The sequence below is a fragment of the Anomaloglossus baeobatrachus genome, chromosome 3, assembly GCF_048569485.1.
Source record: "Anomaloglossus baeobatrachus isolate aAnoBae1 chromosome 3, aAnoBae1.hap1, whole genome shotgun sequence".
NCBI lineage: Eukaryota > Metazoa > Chordata > Amphibia > Anura > Aromobatidae > Anomaloglossus > Anomaloglossus baeobatrachus.
In genome coordinates, this window is record NC_134355.1 from 527304193 (window position 1) to 527330702 (window position 26510).

At 42.3% G+C, this 26510-nt stretch overlaps 1 protein-coding gene across 1 annotated transcript in view; it reads left to right on the forward strand.

Annotated features, from left to right (window-relative positions):
• The window catches only part of CCDC195 (coiled-coil domain containing 195), a 74610-nt gene that overhangs the window by 35794 nt on the left and 12306 nt on the right, over nucleotides 1-26510 (forward strand). Inside the window, exon 2 of the mRNA XM_075338595.1 lies at nucleotides 3956-4190. Within this exon, the coding sequence (XP_075194710.1) occupies nucleotides 3956-4190 (235 nt within the window). The remainder of the gene's footprint in view (nucleotides 1-3955; nucleotides 4191-26510) is intronic.

The following is a 26510-nucleotide window of genomic DNA, read 5'->3' on the forward strand; positions in this document are numbered from 1 at the left end:
AAAAAGGGAAACACATATTATATAGAGTCATTACAAACAGAGTGATTTATTTCAAGTGTTTATTTCTGTTAATGTTGATGATTATGGCTTACAGCCAATGAAAACCCAAGAGTCATTATCTCAGAAAATTAGAATAATTACCACCTGCAAAGGCTTCCTAAGCATTTAAAATAGTCCCTTTGTCTGGTTCAGTAGGCTACACAATTATGGGGAAGACTGCTGACTTGACAGATGTCCAAAAGGCAGTCATTGAAACAATCCACAAGAAGGTTAAGCCACAAAAGATCATTGCTAATGAAGCTGGCTATTCACAAAGTGCTGTATCCAAGCATATTAATGGACAGTTGAGTGGAAGAAAAAAGTGTTGTAGAAAAAGGTGCAAAAGCAACCAGGATAACCACAGCCTTGATAGGATTCTTAAGAAAAGGCCATTAAAATATTTTGGGGAGATTCACAAGGAGTGGACTGCTGCTGGAGTCAGTGCTTTTAGAGCCACCACACACAGATGCATCCAGGACATGGGCTACAACTGTTGCATTCCTTGTATCAAGCCACTCATGACCAATAGACAACGCCAGAAGCGTCTTACCTGGGCCAAGGAAAAAAAAAACTGGACCTTTGCTCAGTGGTCCAAGGTGTTGCTTTCAGATGAAAGTAAATTTTACATTTCATTTGGAAATCAAGGTCCCAGAGTCTGGAGGAAGAGTGGGGAGGCACACAATCCAAGCTGCTTGAGGTCTAGTGTGAATTTTCCACAATCAGTGATGGTTTGATCAGCCATGTCATCTGCTGGTGCAGCTCCACTGTGTTTTATCAAGACTAGGGGTGGGCGAGCATGCTCGCCAGTACTCGGTGCTCACCCGAGCAACTCAGTACTCGAGATAATTGGCGAGCACCGAGTTCTGGTGAGATGCTCAGGCACATGTTCGGCTCCCCCTCCCTGCATGTTGGCACTCTTTACAGAGTTAGCCCACATGCAGGTATTGGCTGCCACACACTGTAATGCCACAGCCATGTTGGTTGTGGCATTACAGTGATTGGCTGCCCGCACAGCGTCATCAGGTCTATATAAGATCTGATGGCTCTGTGCTCGTCACTCTGATCCACAGGAATTAACTCCCTGTTTACCGGCGACGCTATCCACCGGCTCATGCAGGAGCCAGTAAAAAGCAGTGCTGGGAATTATCTGATCAGAGATTGCCGTTGCTATAGTAACCCGCTCGTTTGGTTACTATGGCAATGGTGGCAGCGGTGATGTCACTACTTACCAACCCGCAGTCTCTGCTCACTCATTGAGTGAGATTAGACAGCACGGGAAGCAGAAGTGTTCTTCCTTCCCCATGCTTTCTGATATAGTAGAGCTGCATCGGTTGAAGAAGACAGAAGACCAGGATCATGGAGGGGTGAGAGGGAGTAATAAAAATGGAGTACCTAAGTGTGTCTGTGTATTTATTTCTAATATAGTATTTTTTCTCTGTGTGGTGTCTTTTTTTTAACCCTTTATTGAAGATTCGTAATGGCTGGAAAAACTGGGCCTGACATTAAGAATCTCGGGCTTAATAGCAACTGGTAAAGCAAAGCTGGTATTAACCCCTTATTACCCAGTGTGCCACCCGGCACCAGGTCCACTGGAAGAGTTGGATACAGTGCCAGAAGATGGTGCTTCTATGAAAGTGCCATTTTCTGAGGTGGCTCCTGACTGCAATTTGCAGGGGGAGGGGGGGAAGAAAGCTTGGACCACCCTGCGCTGTGGATTACAGTCACCAGCTGCCTAGTTGTACCAGGGTGAAGTAAAAAATTAGGTGAAGTCCACTTCGTTTATTTTTTTTTAATTAGAATAAGTATTATACAAACGATTCACTTTGTCTCTTTCAGGACTTGTGTGAGGTCATACCCATGTGACCAGCTGGTATCAACTGTGTTGGCTGAGGCCCGACCCCTTATGGTCACATGGGTATGACCTCAAACAGGTCCTGCAAGAGACAAAGAGAATTGTTTGTCTAATACTTATGCTAGATCCAACAGGGGGAGGGGATAACTATGAATATATTATCTGGTTCTTTGCTGTAGTCACTGAACAAGCAGCTAATTTTATAAACTTTACTTTTTTTGGATTTCAAAACCTAAACATCCGAGCTGGTCACTACAGGTATGTAGAGAATCAGCCTGATAGTGCCAGTATAGCACTGGCTTTAGCTTATATACGGAAATCCTGGTGATATATAATATATGCATTTCCTTTTTTGTATTGAATTACCGAAATAAATTAACTTTTTGATGATATTCTAATTTATTGAGATGCAGTTGTATATCAAAGTGTCATATCTTCAGTGTTGTCCAAAGAAAGATATAATAAAATATTTACAAAAATATAAGGGGCATACTCACTTTTGTGATATACTGTACATTAAAAACACAGACTATTCCCTTACATAAGAGCTAATGGTTATGAATAAAAGTTTAAAAAACCCTACTATATAGTACTAATGTCATTCTTTTATGTTGGGGGAAAAAAATTGCCAAACTTAAATGAGTAAGACTTTTGTACCACAAAGTAGGCCTCTTTAATCATTTATTCATAATCATTAGCCCTTATATAAGGTTATAGTCTGTGTTTTTAATGAATATCAAATAAAATATACATTTTTAGGGGATCTGGTTATTTTCCCGGAGCCCTTTCATATATTTTTGCTATACGTTAAGTATTCTTTTATACTCTGTTATATTCTGGCAGCCAAATGAGCCATAGATTCACAGACATCTAGCTAGTCGTGGAATTCTAATAGGAGGTTTAAGAGGGTGTGGTTAATATTTTGTGGTAAATATGTCAGTGCTGGAAGTCTGTACCTTATTTACCAGTATACTCGAATACCCATATATGCCAAAATATGTTGCTTGCCTATCTAGAATTACTAATCTCACAGAGGTGAAACGTGCCCTTAACGGCACTATTATTGCAATGAAATCTGTAGCAGTATTTGCCATTGCAGATTTTGCTGCAGCATTATCTCTGCGAACACTCCACAGCGGAAATCATTTGTGCCCATATATCCATACTGGAATCCAGTTTTGTGGTAGAAGAACCATTGGGCAACCTCAATTCCCAGGTTCAATATAGGCACAGAAATTGATTTCAAAGTCTGCTCATAAAAGGGGTTGTCTTCTCTTGGCTATTTGGAGACATGATGTAATAGGTCCCATTATTGTTTGAGTACCTTAACATATCAGATTATCCTCTGATGGACCATTGAACCAGATAGTGCATATCTTCTAATATTTGTTGTTCCTGCATGTTACCACCATTGCGTGATATCAGTGGTGAAGACCATATTGTATAGTCTACTTGCTTGGTGGTTACTAGCGATGAGCATGGTCGGGTGGCATGTACTCGTTAAGAACAGTTGGATGCTCAGATGGGTGCGACCCGAGATCCCATGTAGAGTGGAAGTCAAAAAGGAACTCAAGCATTTATCCAGACGATTTCTCAGAAAAATGCTCGAGCCCCCATTGCCTTCCATTAAACTTGATACACGAGTCACTCGTTAATCCAAGCATCCAGCTGCTCTTAATGAGTACTGAGCACCCGAGCATGGTAGTGCCCGCTCATCACTAGAGGTCACCCAAGTGATTAGCAACCTGGAATATCACTACCTGCTGAACATTCAGAATGGGAGAGAAATGTACAACCTACATAGATACCTTAATATATTTTTTCAATACATATAACAAGAATCAAATACATTTATTTGCTTCCTCTTTACATTTTTGAAATATACATTTACACTAGGCAGTAGGTGTACCTTCAGGTTCCCTGTTACATGCAGTAGCATATGCTTAGGATGAATATTAGCTATCATAGCAGGTTTTATACTATGTCCTAAAAATATATGCAGAACAGACGAATACCAGCTGGTAATAAAAATGAATGGCCCAATTAATTCTGTTTTCCTTTCAGGCACTGCGATGACTGTCCGCCGGTATTCTATGTCTTCTCTTCTTTCAAGTTCTGAACACTGTAAACACAGTGCACACATGAAAAGACATTCAAGTAGTGAAACACTATCGGGTCCAAGGCTGAACCAAAAGTCTGACACCGACCAGTTCGCCAAAGATGAGGAAACTGCTGCTGAAATGCTGGTTACTAATATCCCCAAGACGAGATCTTTCCAGCAATATATGCACAAGTGCAGGTACTAGCGCATGTTCTGTGGTGACCAAGGGCTCATATCTAACACACTATAGACACCAACAGTGATATGTGGACGAATGAGTCCTATTGATGACTCCTGACCGGTAATAACAACATGCATATTTTATGGCAGTGGTTTCTATTTTTGAGTCCTCAAATCACATTTTTCCATTGAAGGAAAAGGTGCTACATTATTTTCTCGGGAACCAATCAGATGAGCTAAAAAAAAAAGCAATCAAAAAGAAAAGTCAGAATTCTGAGAAAGTTCAAAGAAAATCATTAAGATTGCATTAGAATGTGTTATGGTAAGATGCATCAAACGCTTTAAGAGACTTGCGCCTCTTAACCCTTTAGGGACCAGGCAATTTTTTTGTTTTTTGCTCTTTTGTTTTCTTTTTCCTCTCTTTCTTCCAGGATGTATGAAGGCTTGTTTTTTTTATGAAGTGCATGTTGTAGTTTGGAATCATACCATTCATTTTACCATACAAAGTACTGAAAAATGGGGAAAAAGATTCCAAGGGAGATGAAATGATGGTACAGTAAAAATGACCAGTCGATATGATTTTTTTCAGATCGGTACAGATTATATAGATAGGGGAATTGAACCTGTGACTGTCTGCTCACCTATACTATCTACTATAGATATAGTATGACCAGTAGTTTCTATGAAGCTCAGCCTGTCGTGCCTTACAGGAGTACTTACATGGCAGCCATGGTGGCCTTGAAAAATTCCACAGATATTGACTTCCATGCACTTTATTGTCTGTATATTTATGAAGAGGGTAAAAGTGTTAGTATGTATAACCAGCCCGCAGTCAATAGAATAGGAACAAAACTATAATCAAACTATAGAAATATGTTACATTCAAATATAATTTCTAATAAACGTCTTTTCAGGTGTTTCTCTGGTTCAGAAATAACCCATAAAAAGGTTGGATCATCACATGCTGGTCCACAGGTTTTCTCCCTTGACACATACCATTGTAATAAGGTGCCATATGATGGCATATGGAAAACCTATTGGTACATAATACTGATTCATAACTACTCAGTGCCATTCACTCGGCATCACTGTGTGCATAAGCACTAAACCTAATACTGCTACTAACACTTTTAATCAAATCATAAAAATATGTCCCATTAAAATATAACTTTTAATAAATATCTTAAAAAGTCAAAGACCATATTACTCACAAACAGCAAAAAATTAGCTCCTGCAAAGTGCACAATAAACTAGGCAGGAGAGTTAAAAACTAAAATGGCCCTAAATAAGCCCTAATGAAAACTCTCCCTACCTAGCAATGGAGGGTATGATGCCCTAAAGGTTCTGGCGCCCACATTCACCGACGGGAAACTCTATATAGCCTTGTTCAGCCCTGCAGAGATCAAAAAGCGCAAAAACTCTGTCATTCCAGTAAAAAAACAGATGAAATCTGGAAGAGACAGCGTTGAATGCAAATGCGTTCCAAAATAGCGTCCCTAAGCTCTGTCAATATAATAAGACAGGTGGAAGCCGGAAGGAACATTGTGGAACGCACATGCATTCCAAAGGCGCCGCGCATTAACATTTCGTCATAGGCTGGTGGAGAACTGAATATATACTGAATGGAACGCAGGATGCGCTCCATACGAGCCGCAGACAGATGGCATCATAAGTCTCATAATAGAAACTGGAACTCAAATGCGTTCCACACAAAAAAAAACACGTCGCCAGCATAGTAGAAAGAACAGAGCACAAATGCGTTCCAAAATTAGGCAAAAAGAAAACACCTTAATATGTATATATGCCAAAAAAGTAAAAAAAAAAACCTTTTAGTTATAATTTGAATATATTTTAAATATTATACCAAAAGCATACAGGTAAATTAATTGTGAATCTTAATAGGTTACAGAAATGACAGGGAAATAAGAACCCTACAAAAATTACAAAAATAATAAACAAAGGCGCCATAACCAAAAAGGTCTATACGGCAGGCTGGAGACCTCTAGGAAGAGGACCGAAGAGTAACATATCAAATAAAGCTAGTGAAGCTGAGGCATTCATTGATCCCCAGAGGGGTCAATGATTTCATAATGTAAATGCATCTGGTTTCACATTGGAGGATTTTTTTATTCCAGTCCCCCTGTCTAGAGGACTGCGGAACGGTCTCAATTGCTCTAAACATAAAAGAACCCAAATCGCTCCCATGAACCTGGTTAATGTGGCGTGCAAGTGGTGTATCCCATTTGTGCCTAATGTCCCCAAGATGTTTGCTAATATGAACCCTAAACTGTCGTTTTGTTTTGCCAACGTAATCAAGGGGACACAGGCACGTACAAAGATACACCAGACCCACCGTGTGGCAGTTGGCAAATTGCCTATTTTGAAAAATACGGTTAATGGTACTGCTTTAAAAGGAGTTTGAAGGTGCAACCCAATCACAGAAGCTGCACTTACCACATCTAAAAGTACCCAAGCGCCTATTAGCAAGCCACGTTGAAACCCGAGGTTTTGTAAAATGACTCCTTACTATTGTGTCCTTGATGGATTTTCCCCGTCTAAAAGTAACCAATGGTCTTGGGGAATTAAATTTTTAAATATCCAGATCGGCCATGAGGATGCCCCAATGCTTCCGGAGTATCCCCATCACTTTCTCATTCTGGTCATCAAAGGTCCCAATGAGGCGTGTAATAGAGTCTAAGTCAGCTCTCTGTTTGTTGGTGAGAAGAGTAGTCCTATTCTCGTTCCTAGCATGCTGATATGCATTCTCGATGATGCCTTTAGGGTACCCCGTATAATTAAACCTCCTTTTCAAATTGGAGGCCTGCCTGTCATAATCAGCAAGGGAGGATCAGTTTCTCCGCAACCTTCAAAATTGCCTCTTTGGGATACTGCAGTTTAGAGGTGTAGGGTGAGAACTCTCCCATCTGAGAAGATTGTTAGTCGCGGTGGGTTTCCTAAAGATAGTACTCATCAATGTACCATTTGCTAATTTACAAATGGTAATGTCCAAAAAATGGATACAGTCGCCCCCAAATTCAGAAGTGAAGGTCAGACCAATATCATTCAAGTTTAGCATCTCAACAAAACTCTCAAAGGAGGATCTCTCCCCTGACCAAATGACGAGGATGTCGTCTATGTACCTACCCCAAAATTGAATAAGGGGGGTCCAGACCACATCCTCATCTCTAAAGACCAACTGGTCCTCCCACCAGCCCAGGTGGAGTTTGGCATATGAGGGAGCACAAGGGCTCCCCATTGCTGTCCCCCTGAGCTGGTGGTGAACCCTATAATCAAAAAGAAAGATTTTTTTCTGTAAAATGAAGGCCAGAAGCTCAAGGAAAAACTTATTATGAAAGGTAAGATGAACACCTCGAATGTTGAGATAGAATTCAACTGCCTTAAGGCCAACATCATGTCTGATGCTGCTATAAAAGGTTTCAACGTCAATTGACGCCAAAAAAGTACCAGGTTCCAGAGTCAATCCTTCGATTTTATTTAAGAGATCAGTGGTGTCTCTTACATAAGAAGGGAGGGCAGTTACAAAAGGTCTTAACATTTGGTCCACAAATACTGCTATTTTGGCAGAGAGCCTCAATGCCAGACACTATGGGGCGACTGTTATAATCCGGAACCATGGAAGACCACCATAAATCATTGGTAAAAGGTGACAAGAGCATTGGCAACAACTAATCTGGCCGCCATCCCCTTACTAGCCATCAACACTAGAAGTAGCCAAGGGGTGAACTAACATCCTGTGCACCGAGAACCCAGCCGGAGAACTAGCTATCCTAAAGGAAGGAAAGATGAATAACTCTCTGCCTCAGAAAATGGATTGCCAAAGAATAGCAAGCCCCCCTGTTGTGAATGTTAGTTATGTCTTGGCTGCTGGGAGGCTCCCTCTGGTGGCCAGGAAGGGTTTGGACAGAGACCAGGTGGGTTGTGCAGTGGGTGTTTCCTTTCCTAATTCTCTGCTTATTTAAGTCCTGGTCTGATTGCAGGCTGTTGCCGGATTTCAGTTGTACTTTGTATTTTCAGCCTGCTTAATCCTGCTCTACACCACATCTTCCCCAGATAAGTGCTTGCTCTTTATTTATTGTCTGGTTCTTTTGTTTATCTGGGTTTGTCATTTGTTGTGGTTGGTTTCAGTTTATTTCCTTCCAGGGATTTTTCCCCTCAGGGGATTGTTGAGGAACTCCCTGCAGTTCTGTGTGGAGTTTAGCTCCTTTGGGTCCATGTGTTTATGGCTTGTTGAATTTGTTATAATTCTTGTTTTCTGTTCATTGGTATGACAAGGGCACCTGGTATAGGACGGGGTTCAGATCAAGCGATCTGAGGGCCTTTTTGTACTATCAGGAAGTTGGTATTTTGTAGGGTTTTTCTCTGGCTACCATCACTTCCTTTCCTGTACTTTCCTATTTTAGTCAGCGGGAGCCTCACCTTTTGCTAATCCTGTCATCTACCTGTGTATTGTGTTTTTCCTATATCACCGCAGTCTTTGAATGTGGGGGGCTTGCTATTCTTGTCTATTTTCTGAGGCAGAGAGTTATTCATCTTTCCTACCTTTAGGATAGCTAGTTCTCCGGCTGGGTTCGCGGTGCACAGGATGTTAGTTCACCCCTCGGCTACTTCTAGTTGTGTTGGTTAGTAAGGGGATGGTGGCCAGATTAGTTGCCAATGCTTTTGTCACCTTTTTTGCCAATGATTTGTGGTGGTCTTCCATGGTTCCGGATCATAACACCCCCCCACATTGAAAGACTACGGTGATATAGGAAAACACAATACACAGATAGATGATAGGATTAGCAAATGTGAGGCCCTACTGACTAAATAGGACAGGATAGGAAAGGGACTGATGGTGGCCAGAGAAAAACCCTACAAAAATCCAAAAACTTGATAGTGCAAAAAGCCATCAGATCGCTAGATCTGAAATCCGTCCTATACCAGGTACTCTTTTCATACCAATGAACAGAAAGCAGGAACCATACAAATTCAAGAAGCAACAAACACATGGACTTATAGGAGCAATACTCCATACATAGCTGCAGGGAGCTTCCCAGCTAAGCAACTGAGAGGGAAGATTCCTGCAAGCAAATAAACGGACAATAACCAAAGCAAATGACAAACTCAGATAAGAGCAGAAAAAAACAAACAACAAATAAAGAGCCAAGCACTTATCTGGGGTAGATGAGGTCTGGAGCAGGATGAAGCAGGCTGGTGTACAAAGAACAACTGACATCCGGCATAGCCTGCTAGCAAACCAGGGTTTAAATAGGCAGAGTTAGCAATGGAAACGCCCATTGCTCAACACACCTGGTCTCTGTCCAAACCATTCCTGGCCACAAGATGGAGCCTCGCAGCAGCAAAAGCATAACTGACATTCACAACAGGCGACCCCTTAAGGGGGTGACCTCTTTATGCATCTTGGGTGGGGCATAAAAAGTGGCTATGGTAGGATATTTGGGCATCATAAAGTCAAACTCATTTTTGGAGAGCAACCCAGTAGTCAATGCCCTTTCAAGAATACACCTAAGTTGTTCACCAAAGTCCACTAATGGATCCCTCCTCAAGACCTCATATGTGTCCCTGTCTGACAAGATGGTCTTACACATGGATAAATAATCTGTCCATATGACGACATCCTAATGCTAAACTTGAATGATATTGGTCTGACCTTCACTTCTGAATTTGGGGGCGACTGTATTCATTTTCTGGACATTACCATTTGTAAATTGGCAAATGGTACATTGACGAGTACTATTTTTAGGAAACCCTCCGTGACTAACAATCTTCTCAGATGGGAGAGTTCTCATCCTACACCTCTAAAATGCAGTATCCCAAAGGGGTAATTTCTAAGGTTGCGGAGAAACTGCTCCTCCCTTGCTGATTATGGCAGGCAGGCCTCCAATTTGAAAAGGAGGTTTAATTATAGGAGATACCCTAAAGGCATCATCGAGAATGCATATTAGCATGCTAGGAACGAGAATAGCCAACACCAGCCTCATTGGGACCTTTGATGACCAGAATGAGAAAGTGATGGGGATACTCCGGAAGCATTGGGGCATCCTCATGGCCGATCCGAATATTTAAAAATTTATTTCCCCAAGACCATTGGTTACTTTTAGACGGGGAAAATCCATCAAGGACACAATAGTACGGAGTCATTTTACAAAACCTCGGGTTTCAACGTGGCTTGATAATAGGAGCTTGGGTACTTTTAGATGCAGTAAGTGCAGCTTCTGTGATTGGATTACACCTTCAAACTCCTTTTAAAGTAGTACCACTAACCGTATTTTTCAAAATAGGCAATTTGGCAACTGCCACACAGTGGGTGTGGTGTATCTTTGTACATGCCTGTGTCCCCTTGATTACGTTGGCAAAACAAAACGCCAATTTAGAGTTCGTATTAACAAACATCTTCGGGACATTAGGCACAAATGGGATACACCACTTGCACGCCATATTAACCAGGTTCATGGGAGCGATTTGGGTTCTTTTACATTTAGAGCAATTGAGACCGTCCCGCAGTCCTCTAGACTGGGGGACTGGAATAAAAAAAATCCTTCAATGTGAAACCAGATGGATTTACATTATGAAATCATTGACCCCTCTGGGGATCAATGAATGCCTCAGCTTCACTAGCTTTATTTGATATGTTACTCCGCAGTCCTCTTCCTACATGTCTCCAGCCTGCCGTATACAGTGCCTACAAGTAGTATTCAACCCCCTGCAGACTTAGCAGGTTTGATAAGATGCAAATAAGTTAGAGCCTGCAAACTTCAAACAAGAGCAGGATTTATTAACAGATGCATAAATCTTACAAACCAACAAGTTATGTTGCTCAGTTAAATTTTAATAAATTTTCAACATAAAAGTGTGGGTGAATTATTATTCAACCCCTAGGTTTAATATTTTGTGGAATAACCCTTGTTTGCAATTACAGCTAATAATCGTCTTTTATAAGACCTAATCAGACAGGCACAGGTCTCTGGAGTTATCTTGGCCCACTCCTCCATGCAGATCTTCTCCAAGTTATCTAGGTTCTTTGGGTGTCTCATGTGGACTTTAATCTTGAGCTCCTTCCACAAGTTTTCAATTGGGTTAAGGTCAGGAGACTGACTAGGCCACTGCAACACCTTGATTTTTTCCCTCTTGAACCAGGCCTTGGTTTTCTTGGCTGTGTGCTTTGGGTCGTTGTCTTGTTGGAAGATGACGACCCATCTTAAGATCCTTGATGGAGGAGCAGAGGTTCTTGGCCAAAATCTCCAGGTGGGCCGTGCTATCCATCTTCCCATGGATGCGGACCAGATGGCCAGGCCCCTTGGGTGAGAAACAGCCCCACAGCATGATGCTGCCACCACCATGCTTGACTGTAGGGATGGTATTCTTGGGGTCGTATGCAGTGCCATCCAGTCTCCAAACGTCACGTGTGTGGTTGGCACCAAAGATCTCGATCTTGGTCTCATCAGACCAGAGAACCTTGAACCAGTCTGTCTCAGAGTCCTCCAAGTGATCATGAGCAAACTGTAGATGAGCCTTGACATGATGCTTTGAAAGTAAAGGTACCTTACGGGCTCGTCTGGAACGGAGACCATTGCGGTGAAGTACGTTACTTATGGTATTGACTGAAACCAATGTCCCCACTGCCATGAGATCTTCCCGGAGCTCCTTCCTTGTTGTCCTTGGGTTAGCCTTGACTCTTCGGACAAGCCTGGCCTCGGCACGGGTGGAAACTTTCAAAGGCTGTCCAGGCCGTGGAAGGCTAACAGTAGTTCCATAAGCCTTCCACTTCCGGATGATGCTCCCAACAGTGGAGACAGGTAGGCCCAATTCTTTGGAAAAGGTTTTGTACCCCTTGCCAGCCTTGTGACCCTCCACGATCTTGTCTCTAATGGCCTTGGAATGCTCCTTTGTCTTTCCCATGTTGACCAAGTATGAGTGCTGTTCACAAGTTTGGGGAGGGTCTTAATTAGTCAGAAAAGGCTGGAAAAAGAGATAATCCAAACATGTGAAGCTCATTGTTCTTTGTGCCTGAAATACTTCTTAATACTTTAGGGGAACCAAACAGAATTCTGGTGGTTTGAGGGGTTGAATAATAAATGACCCTCTGAATAAACTTTTCACAATTTAAAAAAAAAATAAAAAAAGAAATAACATTCTTTTTTGCTGCAGTGCATTTCACACTTCCAGGCTGATCTACAGTCCAAATGTCACAATGCCAAGTTAATTCCGAATGTGTAAACCTGCTAAATCTGCAGGGGGTTGAATACTACTTGTAGGCACTGTAGACCTTTTTGGTTATGGCGCCTTTGTTTATTATTTTTGTAGGGTTAATATTTCCCTGTCATTTCTGTAACCTATTAAGATTCACAATTAATTTATCTGCATGCTTTTGGTATAATATTTAAAATATATTCAAATTATAACTAAAAGAGGGGTTTTTTTTTTGCTCCTGTTGTACAGTGCCTACAAGTAGTATTCAACCCCCTGCAGATTTAGCAGGTTTACACATTCGGAATTAACTTGGCATTGTGACATTTGGACTGTAGATCAGCCTGGAAGTGTGAAATGCACTGCAGCAAAAAAGAATGTTATGTCTTTTTTTTTTTTTTTTTTAAATTGTGAAAAGTTTATTCAGAGGGTCATTTATTATTCAACCCCTCAAACCACCAGAATTCTGTTTGGTTCCCCTAAAGTATTAAGAAGTATTTCAGGCACAAAGAACAATGAGCTTCACATGTTTGGATTAATTATCTCTTTTTCCAGCCTTTTCTGACTAATTAAGACCCTCCCCAAACTTGTGAACAGCACTCATACTTGGTCAACATGGGAAAGACAAAGGAGCATTCCAAGGCCATTAGAGACAAGATCGTGGAGGGTCACAAGGCTGGCAAGGGGTACAAAACCCTTTCCAAGGAGTTGGGCCTACCTGTCTCCACTGTTGGGAGCATCATCTGGAAGTGGAAGGCTTATGGAACTACTGTTAGCCTTCCTCGGCCTGGACAGCCTTTGAAAGTTTCCACCCGTGCCGAGGCCAGGCTTGTCTGAAGAGTCAAGGCTAACCCAAGGACAACAAGGAAGGAGCTCCGGGAAGATCTCATGGCAGTGGGGACATTGGTTTCAGTCAATATCATAAGTAACGTACTCCACCGCAATGGTCTCCGTTCCAGACGAGCCCGTAAGGTACCTTTACTTTCAAAGTGTCATGTCAAGGCTCGTCTACAGTTTGCTCATGATCACTTGGAGGACTCTGAGACAGACTGGTTCAAGGTTCTCTGGTCTGATGAGACCAAGATCGAGATCTTTGGTGCCAACCACACGCGTGACGTTTGGAGACTGGATGGCACTGCATACGACCCCAAGAATACCATCCCTACAGTCAAGCATGGTGGTGGCAGCATCATGCTGTGGGGCTGTTTCTCAGCCAAGGGGCTTGGCCATCTGGTCCGCATCCATGGGAAGATGGATAGCACGGCCTACCTGGAGATTTTGGCCAAGAACCTCCGCTCCTCCATCAAGGATCTTAAGATGATTCGTCATTTCATCTTCCAACAAGACAACGACCCAAAGCACACAGCCAAGAAAACCAAGGCCTGGTTCAAGAGGGAAAAAATCAAGGTGTTGCAGTGGCCTAGTCAGTCTCCTGACCTTAACCCAATTGAAAACTTGTGGAAGGAGCTCAAGATTAAAGTCCACATGAGACACCCAAAGAACCTAGATAACTTGGAGAAGATCTGCATGGAGGAGTGGGCCAAAATAACTCCAGAGACCTGTGCCGGCCTGATCAGGTCTTATAAAAGACGATTATTAGCTGTAATTGCAAACAAGGGTTATTCCACAAAATATTAAACCTAGGGGTTGAATAATAATTGACCCACACTTTTATGTTGAAAATTTATTAAAATTTAACTGAGCAAGATAACTTGTTGGTTTGTAAGATTTATGCATCTGTTAATAAATCCTGCTCTTGTTTGAAGTTTGCAGGCTCTAATTTATTTGCATCTTATCAAACCTGCTAAATCTGCAGGGGTTTGAATACTACTTGTAGGCACTGTATATATACATATTAAGGTGGCTTCTTTTTGCCTAGTTTTGGAACGCATTTGTGTCCTGTTCTTTCTACTATGCTGGTGACATGCTTTTTTTTTGTGGAACACATTTGTGTTCCACTTTCCATTATGAGACCTCGGTCTTCTACTTATGATGCCATCTGTCTGCGGCTCGTATGGAGTGCATCCTGCGTTCTATTCAGTATATATTCACTTCTCCACCAGCCTATGTCGAAATGTTAATGCGAGGCACCTTTGGAACGCATGTGCATTCCACGATGTTCCTTCCGGCTTCCACCTGTCTTATTGTATTGACAGAGCTCCGGGACGCTATTTTGGAACGCATTTGCGTTCCACGCTGTCTCTTCCGGATTTCATCTGTTTTTTACTGGAATGACAGAGTTCCGGGATGCTTTTTGGAGTGCATTTGCATTCCATATAGTTTTTAACCCGGACATACTCTTGTTTACTGCTAATTTTTGCTTCTTTTTGTGGGTAAGTTACTGGCACTTTATTCAATATGACTGTAGATATTATCCATACTATCCAGATATGTATTTTGCATTCTTTCTAACATAATGATCGTGAGACTATGGATTTGTTTCCTGTTCCTGGGGCATTACCTCAACAGGATATAAGAGCATACACATACCGGGGCAATTCAGGTATCACCCTCTTGCACCATTTATCTGACTTCTCAGGGATATCGCTGTATTGGCTCCAGAATCCCTGACTGTCCCCTGATGAATCCCGGTTACACCTGGGAGGAAACTCGTCGGGACGCTGCCTCTGTACAAAGTCGTTTCAGATAAGTTTTTTTGACCTTCCATCTAATTTGATGGTGGTCTTTTGTATATTTTTTGGGACATTGTCTTTGAAAATTATCAGATAAGTTTTTTTGACCTTCTATCTATTTAGATGGTTGTTTTTTGTTTATTCATTGGTGTGATATTTGCGCTTTTTGATGCCATCTGTCTGCGGCTCGTATGGAGCGCATCCTGCGTTCCATTCAGTATATATTCAGTTCTCCACCAGCCTATGACGAAATCTTAATGCGCGGCGCCTTTGGAATGCATGTGCGTTCCACGCTGTTTCTTTCAGATTTCATCTGTTTTTTACTGGAATGACAGAGTTTTTGTGCTTTTTGATCTCTGCAGGGCTATATAGGGTTTCCCGTCGGTGATTGGGGGCACCAGAACCTTTAGGGTGTCATACCCTCCATTGCTAGGTAGGGAGGGTTTTCATTAGGGCTTATTTAGGGCCAGTGTACTTTTTAACTCTGTTGCCTAGTTTATAGTGCTATTATACACTCTGCAGGATCTAATTTTTTTGCTGTTTGTGAGTAATATGGTCTTTGACTTTTTAAGATATTTATTAAAAGTTATATTTTAAGGGGACAAATTTCTATGATTTGATTAAGTGTTAGTAGCAGTATTAGGTTTAGTGCTTATGCACACAGTGATGCCGAGTGATAGGCACTGAGTAGTTATGAGTCAGTATTATGTACCAATAGGTTTTCCATATACCATCATATGGCACCTTATTACTATGGTATGTGTCAAGGGAGAAAACCTGTGAACCAGCATGTGATGATCCAACCTTTTTATGGGTTATTTCTGAACCAGAGAAACACCTGAAAAGACGTCCTTATAGTATTTGGTTTATTTGTATGTCATTAACATGCAAACATTTCTACGTAATTACTTTTCTTCAGGCTACATTGACCACTTTAGTAGTATTCTACTTTACTGATTCAATTCAACTTACATTATCACTCGGGTAATTAAATCTATTCATTTGCGAAGTTCTAGCACTTGTGTGCATATGGGATGACAGATGAGGATTGATCACGTAGTAATTGCTGTTTCTCTTTGACAAGCGAAAAACAAAGCCAAAACAAATGGAATTATTTTCTTTAAAAAAAAAGCCTCCATTCTGCTCTGAAATCTGCTACTGACTATTGTTATCCCCAGAAACCGAATGACTCTGCAGCTCACTAGTGTAGATGGTGCCAGGACATGCAAATGAGCAGCATAAATTACATATCATGCCATTTGGGAATGTAGCGTGCCAGTCTAATGTTCTAGTTCTTCTATATCGGTGATAGTGAAGCTCCAAACAGAATTCTATATTCGGCAGAAATTTTACAATGGTTATGAAAGTTTGTGAACCCTCAATATGTTATGGAATCCCTGCATGAACAGGTTTATAGCCAAGTCCAAAGATTAAAACAAAAACTCAATAATATAGGATGCAAGTAAAATACCTTAAAGGAGTTGTCACAACTTCTTTACTTCGGGAGCGCTACCTCTTCTGGTCCTCACCTACCTCTTTTGTAGGGGATGTTGTAATTACAAGGTTAAAAGTTTGAATCCATTGCATGTTCGCACAACACATCTGAACTCAGTTTTCTCTCAGACTACAGCTGGGAGAGGTGGAATATATGTTCCAGGCTCTGGGCCGGACACTGATCTGCATGAGATTCTATCTCCAGAATTTATTTTTAATAAAAGGGGTTGTGAACAATGTAAGACATGTAACTAACAACACAGAACAGTAGACTGTTGTCTTCTTACAAACATGTTAACAGCTGCTGCTCTCACAGCTCTGCTATATTGAACTCAGGCTGCCTGTGAGATGGAAGCTGATGCTGAGGGGAGCCTGCAGATGTGTCAGTTATAATCACACACAGCTCTGCGGAGAGCAGCCATCACACATCACACATCACACTGGTAGCTCACCCTTCTATTAAAACACTCTTGAGGAAGAATCTCATTCAGATCACTTACATATAAGAATAACATGAATAAGATAACACATTACAGATACCAATGATAAGTTTATTCAGCTTCCTATGACCCACATTGATTTCAGATATCTGGCTGGACGCTGCTCCCCATGTAAGTCTATGGGGACCTGAATCCAGCTTTTAAAAATTGTGGCAGAAGGGATAGGAGGATTAGAGCAAACACACTATACTTACAAACTCTCCGGTGTGGCCGTAACTGCTTCTAGGCCGCTCGTTATTGCTCATCCATATGCACTGCTTCGCCCACCCACCGGCAGCCCTGGCATCTCTGATTGGTTGCAGTCAGACGTGCCCCCAGCCTGTGTGACAGCGTCTGACTGCATCCAATCACAGACCATGTCTGCGGGTCTATATATATACAGTCATATGAAAAAGTTTGGGCACCCCTATTAATGTTAACCTTTTTTCTTTATAACAATTTGGGTTTTTGCAACAGCTATTTCAGTTTCATATATCTAATAACTGATGGACTCAGTAATATTTCTGGATTGAAATGAGGTTTATTGTACTAACAGAAAATGTGCAATCCGCATTTAAACAAAATTTGACCGGTGCAAAAGTATGGGCACCCTTATCAATTTCTTGATTTGAACACTCCTAACTACTTTTTACTGACTTACTGAAGCACTAAATTGGTTTTGTAACCTCATTGAGCTTTGAACTTCATAGGCAGGTGTATCCAATCATGAGAAAACGTATTTAAGGTGGCCACTTGCAAGTTGTTCTCCTATTTGAATCTCCTATGAAGTGTGGCATCATGGGCTCCTCAAAACAACTCTCAAAGGATCTGAAAATAAAGATTATTCAACATAGTTGTTCAGGGGAAAGATACAAAAAGTTGTCTCAGAGATTTAAACTGTCAGTTTCCACTGTGAAGAACATAGTAAGGAAATGGAAGAACACAGGTACAGTTCTTGTTAAGCCCAGAAGTGGCAGGCCAAGAAAAATATCAGAAAGGCAGAGAAGAAGAATGGTGAGAACAGTCAAGGACAATCCACGGACCACCTCCAAAGACCTGCAGCTTCATCTCGCTGCAGATGGTGTTAATGTGCATCGGTCAATAATACAGCGCACGTTGCACAAGGAGAAGCTGTATGGAAGTGATGCGAAAGAAGCCGTTTCTGCAAGCATGCCACAAACAGAGTCGCCTGAGGTATGCAAAAGCACATTTGGACAAGCCAGTTACATTTTGGAAGAAGGTCCTGTGGACTGATGAAACAAAGATTGAGTTGTTTGGTCATACAACAAGGCGTTATGCATGGAGGCAAAAAAACACGGCATTCCAAGCAAAGCACTTGCTACCCACAGTAAAATTTGGTGGAGGTTCCATCATGCTTTGGGGCTGTGTGGCCAATGCCGGCACCGGGAATCTTATTAAGGTTGAGGGTCACATGGATTCAACTCAGTATCAGCAGATTCTTGACAATAATGTTCAAGAATCAGTGACGAAGTTGAAGTTACGCAGGGGATGGATATTTCAGCAAGACAATGATCCAAAACACCTCTCCAAATCTACTCAGGCATTCATGCAGAGGAACAATTACAATGTTCTGGAATGGCCATCCCAGTCCCCAGACCTAAATATCATTGATAATCTGTGGGATGATTTGAAGTGTGCTGTCCATGCTCGGCGACCATCAAACTTAACTGAACTGGAATTGTTTTGTAAACAGGAATGGTCAAATATACCTTCATCCAGGATCCAGGAACTCATTAAAAGCTACATGAAGCAACTAGAGGCTGTTATTTTTGCAAAAGGAGGATCTACAAAATATTAATGTCACTTTTATGTTGAGGTGCCCATACTTTTGCACCGATCAAATTTTGTTTAAATGCGGATTGCACATTTTCTGTTAGTACAATAAACCTTATTTCATTAAACCAAATTATCCCAATAAAGCTATAGATTAATAAAAAGTTTCTTTATTGATGGCATATTAAAAACATAGACACAAACATTATTTAAAAATACCAGCAAAAACCTGCATTAGTGGCTGCCCATTATAACACTTTGCTCATATAAAATACCAGACCTGCTGCCATATTAATGGTATAATACTGCTCCCCTGCCAGCCACTCCACTTTTTATATGAGCAAAGTGTTATAATTGGCAGCCACTAATGCAGGTTTTTGCTGGTATTTTACCAATATAGGGATGTTGTAAACTGCATATATATATATATTTTTTGAAATGCTCTTGTTAAACTTCAGTATATACATTGAGCTTGTTATTTGGCCTGCTAGGATTTAGTAAATTTACTGTATATGCTTGGTTATTGTGGGTATAGTACGTGCTCCCCCCTGCCTTTAATTATGGTAATTTTTAAATAATGTTTGTGTCTATGTTTTTAATATGCCATCAATAAAAAAACTTTTTATTAATCTATAGCTTTATTGGGATAATTTGGTTTAATCAAGTTGTTGGTTTTTCCTGGTAGGATATATATAATTTTGGTGATCTATGGTCAACTCTTCTAATTTTGGGTTTATAAACCTTATTTCAATCCAGAAATATTACTCAGTCCATCAGTTATTAGATATATGAAACTGAAATAGCTGTTGCAAAAACCCAAATTGTTATAAAGAAAAAAGGTTAACATTAATAGGGGTGCCCAAACTTTTTCATATGACTGTATATATATATATATATATATATATATATATATATATATATATATATATATATATATATTTATATATACAGTCAGGGCCAGAAATATTTGGACAGTGACACAAGTTTTGTTATTTTAGCTGTTTACAAAAACATGTTCAGAAATACAATTATATATATAATATGGGCTGAAAGTGCACACTCACAGCTGCAATATGAGAGTTTTCACATCCAAATCGGAGAAAGGGTTTAGGAATCATAGCTCTGTAATGCATAGCCTCCTCTTTTTCAAGGGACCAAAAGTAATTGGACAAGGGACTCTAAGGGCTGCAATTAACTCTGAAGGCGTCTCCCTCGTTAACCTGTAATCAATGAAGTAGTTAAAAGGTCTGGGGTTGATTACAGGTGTGTGGTTTTACATTTGGAAGTTGTTGCTGTGACCAGACAACATGCGGTCTAAGGAACTCTCAATTGAGGTGAAGCAGAACATCCTGAGGCTGAAAAAAAGAAAAAATCCATCAGAGAGATAGCAGACATGCTTGGAGTAGCAAAGTCAACAGTCGGGTACATTCTGAGAAAAAAGGAATTGACTGGTGAGCTTGGGAACTCAAAAAGGCCTGGGCGTCCACGGATGACAACAGTGGTGGATGATCGCCGCATACTTTCTTTGGTGAAGAAGAACCCATTCACAACATCAACTGAAGTCCAGAACACTCTCAGTGAAGTAGGTGTATCTGTCTCTAAGTCAACAGTAAAGAGAAGACTCCATGAAAGTAAATACAAAGGGTTCACATCTAGATGCAAACCATTCATCAATTCCAAAAATAGACAGGTCAGAGTTAAATTTGCTGAAAAACACCTCATGAAGCCAGCTCAGTTCTGGAAAAGTATTCTATGGACAGATGAGACAAAGATCCACCTGTACCAGAATGATGGGAAGAAAAAAGTTTGGAGAAGAAAGGGAACGGCCCATGATCCAAGGAACACCACATCCTCTGTAAAACATGGTGGAAGCAACGTGATGGCATGGGCATGCATGGCTTTCAATGGCACTGGGTCACTTGTGTTTATTGATGACATAACAGCAGACAAGAGTAGCCGGATGAATTCTGAAGTGTACCGGGATATACTTTCAGCCCAGATTCAGCCAAATGCCGCAAAGTTGATCGGACGGCGCTTCATAGTACAGATGGACAATGACCCCAAGCATACAGCCAAAGCTACCCAGGAGTTCATGAGTGCAAAAAAGTGGAACATTCTGCAATGGCCAAGTCAATCACCAGATCTTAACCCAATTGAGCATGCATTTCACTTGCTCAAATCCAGACTTAAGACGGAAAGACCCACAAACAAGCAAGATCTGAAGGCTGCAGCTGTAAAGGCCTGGCAAAGCATTAAGAAGGAGGAAACCCAGCGTTTGGTGATGTCCATGGGTTCCAGACTTAAGGCAGTGATTGCCTCCAAAGGATTCGCAACAAAATATTGAAAATAAAAATATTTTGTTTGGGTTTGGTTTATTTGTCCAATTACTTTTGACCTCCTAAAATGTGGAGTGTTTGTAAAGAAATGTGTACAATTCCTACAATTTCTATCAGATATTTTTGTTCAAACCTTCAAATTAAACGTTACAATCTGCACTTGAATTCTGTTGTAGAGGTTTAATTTCAAATCCAATGTGGTGGCATGCAGAGCCCAACTCGCGAAAATTGTGTCACTGTCCAAATATTTCTGGACCTAACTGTACATATATATATATATATATATATATATATATATATATATATATATATATATTCTCCCCTTCTTTTTCTTCCCTATGAAAAACTAAAGTTTATGCTTGTTGGCTTTTTGATATTTTATTTCTGTATTATTAAGAAGCATCCTAAATATATAGGATTTATATATCCTATATATAAATAGGATATATATATATCCTAAATATATCCTAGAGAATATATATATATATATATATATATATATATATATATATATATATATATATATTTATATATATAAAAATTGGTGTCCTCCATATTTTGATACCCAGCACAGATAAAGCATATTGCTACAGGCTGCAGCCCCCAGCCATGCCCTTATCTTGGTTATGTATCAAAATAGGAGGAACCGCATGCAGTCAGATACAGTCTCACAGGCTGGGGGTGTGTCTGACTGCAACCAATTACAGACGCCAGGACTGCCAGTGAGTGGGCAAAGCAGTGAATATGGAAGAGCAATCATGAGCGGCCCCAGATGAAGAGTGAGCGGCCCAAAAGCAGTTACAGTCACGCCGGAGACTCGGTAAGTATAGTGCGCTTGCTTTACTTTTATTTTTCCTTTTTTTTTTTCTTTCCCGAGTTGCCAGACCCCGATAATTAGCCTGAGTTCCCTGAGACCTCCATGCCTGGGACCTGAATACTTTTAAAACTGCAAGGATTTGGACTTTTACAGTTTGGGTTCGCCCATTACTGGTGTCCAGTGCTCCCTTTAAATTGTTGGTTAATAGGAAGGAGCTCAAATAACATGCTATTAAAGATCAATGAGCCTAATAACAGATCTGCCTTTCTGTGAAGTATGGAATCTCTATCATTTCCTGAGGTCTCAGATTAGATGAAACGGTCCATATGGAGAAACACACTACAGTGTCCTCATTTTAATGTGTAGGAAAACTTTACATTTTTTACATTTTAGATCCTTATTGTCTGTTCTGATATATCACTATGTTTTATGTACCGCCCCGCTGGCTCAGCTGCGACCGCCGAGCCGCTCGGATCCGTGCTCACACTAATGGTGGAGGCTCGAGCCTCTCACGGACCCGGGGGTCACGTCGCTCTGCAAGGGAGTTGGTGCTACACGCAGGGATTTGGGTGTTTGGTTTGAAATGATAGTTCGTGACGCCACCCACGGGTTGTGGTGATTGTAGACACAACCACTGCGGTGAAGGTGTGGGGACCCCCGGGAGCGGTGTAGTAGCACAGCTAGGTGTTGACCCCTCCGTGGGCACGGGATGCTGGTCTCGGGGTCCAGCGGGCCGGGGCCCGGGTGCAGGGTGTAGTGTTGCGGTGCAGCGCGGCGCGGTGCCTGATGGCACTGGTGTACTCACTCTGACACAAGACACTGGAGTCACTGGCAAACCAAACGGAGTGATGAATGGGGCCCACAGCCAGCTGCAGCTTTTCCCAGATTAGGTTGGTGGTGTCCGCCTTTCTCCTGCACCTCTGTGTGTGAATCTTGACTCCTGTGCCTAGACACCGGTAGTCCGCTCCCCGACGTGTATCTGTCGTAGGAGCCTGTTTGCCCGCAGACGCTGGCCCTTTGGATCTCTTGCCCTTGGCGGTGGCACTTATCCGGAATGGTTGTGCTGTTGCCTTCAATCGGGACTTAGGTGGGAATGAACCCCTGAGGTCCAGACCGCAATCAGTTAATTTGACTATGTTGGTGGCTTCTAGCCTAGTTCGGGGTCTGAGTAACCTGCCTGGTGCTCCGGTATCCAGTTGGCTCCCCGGTTCAGTTCCGGCAGGCCACTACCCTGTCCCGGTCCCTTACGGTTCCACCAGTCGTTTTCCCGGTCTCCTGCAGGTGGCCACCACTGTCTGCCTCCTTGCCAGTGGCGACTGGGCTACGACCCAGCCACCTGGTAGTCTCTGGGCAGCCTGGACACAGGACTGCCCGTGAATTTGAACTTGACTCTTCCAGAGCCTGAGCTAGACTACTCTCGACTAGACTACTTGGGTTCCCGCCTCCAGGCCTGTGAACTCCTCGGTGGGTGGAGCCAACCACCTGGCTCCACCCCCTGGTGTGGACATCAAACCTGGAGGGTGGTGACAAAGCTTTTAAGTTTGACTGATGTTAACTAACTGGAAAGGGGGTGTGTAGTGTTGTTGTGTGTCTACCTGGGACGACCTGAATAGTCCAGGGCGTCACATTCCCCCTTGGTTTAATGCAGACCGTCCGCGGGCTTCCCGTCCATCACCGGTTTATTTTTGTTGTAAAACTGCAAAAGATAATAACACAAGTAACTGCTGTTATGGTTGGGTAGATTAAACAAATTCCAAATATGAAATTTGTATTTCTATTCTTACTACCATTCCTTTCAAGGATCCAAAGCATCTATGCTGACATATGCTGAGAACTCTTAGACCAGTTGCAGAAAACTTAGACGATTTCCAACTAATTTTCATCCATGTGCCATCCATGTGTTCATTTTTTTATGTCTGTCTGACATCCGTGTAGTGTCCATGTGATGTCCGTGTGCGATTCCTTTTCATATATCTACATTCAAAAATGTACACAATCAAATACAATTTTCTAAATTAATAATAAAAATATAACTGTACAAATCGGGTGTCCTGTGTGGGATCCGAATATTTTTTTACATACCCAACACTGTTAAGAAAGTCGGGCATGCTGCGATTTTTTTTTTATCATAGACAGTAGGTACAAGATAACAATTCATCATCCGAATAGACCTATTGCATAACATAACTCAGTGTGCTGTCCATGTTCTGTCCAATCAAAAGTCGAACAACACATGTTCCATTATACATTCATCATGAGTCCCTAATTTCATGCAATAAGGCCTCCTTCACAAGTGCGCACAAAAAACGCACATGTTGTACGTTCTGTTTCGTCCATCCATTTCATGCATGACACTGAAATAAACGGAGGAAGGTTCTAGGGGCAACAGTCTGTTATATGGAGGGGTGGTGATGATTGAGCATAAATGCCTTACCTTATTTGGTCAATCTTATCTTTGAAATGAGGGAGGTCGGAGGACGTAGTTGTGGATGCAGTAGGTAGTTAAAAGTGCTGAATAACTTATCAACATCATCGAGTCTGTCTCAGACTACATGAAGAAAAAGAAGCCTACATACACAGATCTGTGTTTAGTTCTCTAAGGGGTACTTCTCACATAGCGAGATCGCTAGCGAGATCGCTGCTAAGTCACAGGTTTTGTGACATACCAGTGACCTCTTCAGCGATCTCGCTGTGTGTGACACTAAGCAGCGACCTGGCCCCTGCTGTGAAATCGCTGATCGTTACACACACTGTTCTGGTTCATTTTTTGCTCGTTGGTCTCGCACTGTGCAGCACACATTGGCGTGTTTGACGGCGGGAGACCAACGAGCACCGACTCTGTGTAAGCAGCATACGCTGGTAACCAAGGTAAATATCGGGTAACTAAGCAAAGCGCTTTGCTTGGTTACCAGATATTTACCTTGGTTACCAGCGTACACCACTTAGCGCTGGCTCCCTGCACACGTAACCAGGGTACACATCGGGTTACTAAGCAAAGCGCTTTGCTTAGTTACCCGATATTTACCCTGGCTACGTGTGCAGGGAGCCAGCGCTAAGCAGTGTACGCTAGTAACCAAGGTAAATATCGGATAACTAAGCAAAGCGCTTTGCTTGGTTACCCTATATTTACCCTCGTTACCAGCGTACACGCTTACAGGCTGCCAGCGCTGGCTCCCTGCACACGTAACCAGGGTAAACTATATTCCCTACTGATTGCCCAAATCCGGCCACAGCGGCTGAGGGATCCAGAACGCCCCCGCTCGCAGCAAGCCCTTCACCATCACCTACCCCGTCCTCGGCGGACGTCGAACTGCCCACATCAACCCCGGCAGCGGAACCTTTGGTGTCTTTGAGTCAAGCTCCAGCTGCAGAAACCCCGGTTCAGATCCTCGTCCCGATAATGTCAGCAGTCATCCAGACCCCGGCCAGACCAGACCCCGGCCGCATCACCGGGCCCGTCCTTAGAGGCGGAGCACCCGGACCTTGCAACCCCGGCTGCGGAGCAGTCGGTTTTTCATCCTGCCAAGGCGGAAGCAGAACCTAAAGATCTCCCAGTTCCATTACTGCGTGGCATCCCGACAGCTGTTGGGGCCGCAAGAGTTCAGTTAAAACCAGAGCCAGCTAGGGAACTGAAGCCGGACGCTGATGCCCCCTACTGGGAACGACACCACCAGAGAAAGCTGACACCAACGATGACAACTCCAGACCAGCGGCAGCGGGAGATCGTTGCCCGTACACAGAGGGAGAAAGAAAATCTGAGGAAAGCCACCTTTCGTGTTCGAGGGCCACAACGAAGGGGCCTCGTGTGGCACTTCAACCCTGAGAAGGGGTGGGGTTTCCTCTGGGAAGCAAGTCTCCCTGAAGAGGTGTTTGTAGCTCGAAGGGATATCAAGCAGCATCTCCCGAGGAATCACCCGGGCCGTAATCTAGAGCCGAGGGAGGTGGTCAATTACACGCAGCACTGGAGAGAGCGGGGCTGAGACGCCCTAGATATAAAACGGCTCGCTATGGTGAATGAGCAAGTTGTGCCAGCTGCCGCAGTCGACTACCAGCCTCCCAGTGAGCGGTACAGATAAGAGTGTTAAAAATGTTGAAAAATGCTAGTAGTTAAACGATGCCATAGCACTGTTAGGTATCGGTGTTTTCATTTGTTGTTTTCCACGGTTTATTATTTTTCATATAGAACCATTAGTAAAATAAGTGCTTAATTAACAAAGTTAATGAACAGAGTGGAAATTCTAGATTTTCTAAAAATTGCTAAAGTGTGTACACAGGTACATGGACTCCGTTAAAGTTTTTATAAATAGTAAATATGGACCACGGTCACAGGACTGGCATGACCAACACGAACTAGTGTATTATATATAGTTGCACTTCCTGTGCCCACCAGAGTCGTCTAATACAACACCCAGGACCTTAACCTGGTCATGGACCCACCATAGGTTTCCAGGGGTTCAGGTTGTTTGGGTGGCGGGTTAATGGGATCCAGGACATTGGGACTGGACTGTCGTGGGTAGAGGCTGCAATGGAGCAGGTTGAGTCTCCGCTACCACCAACACCGGTAGCGTCCCTCCTTG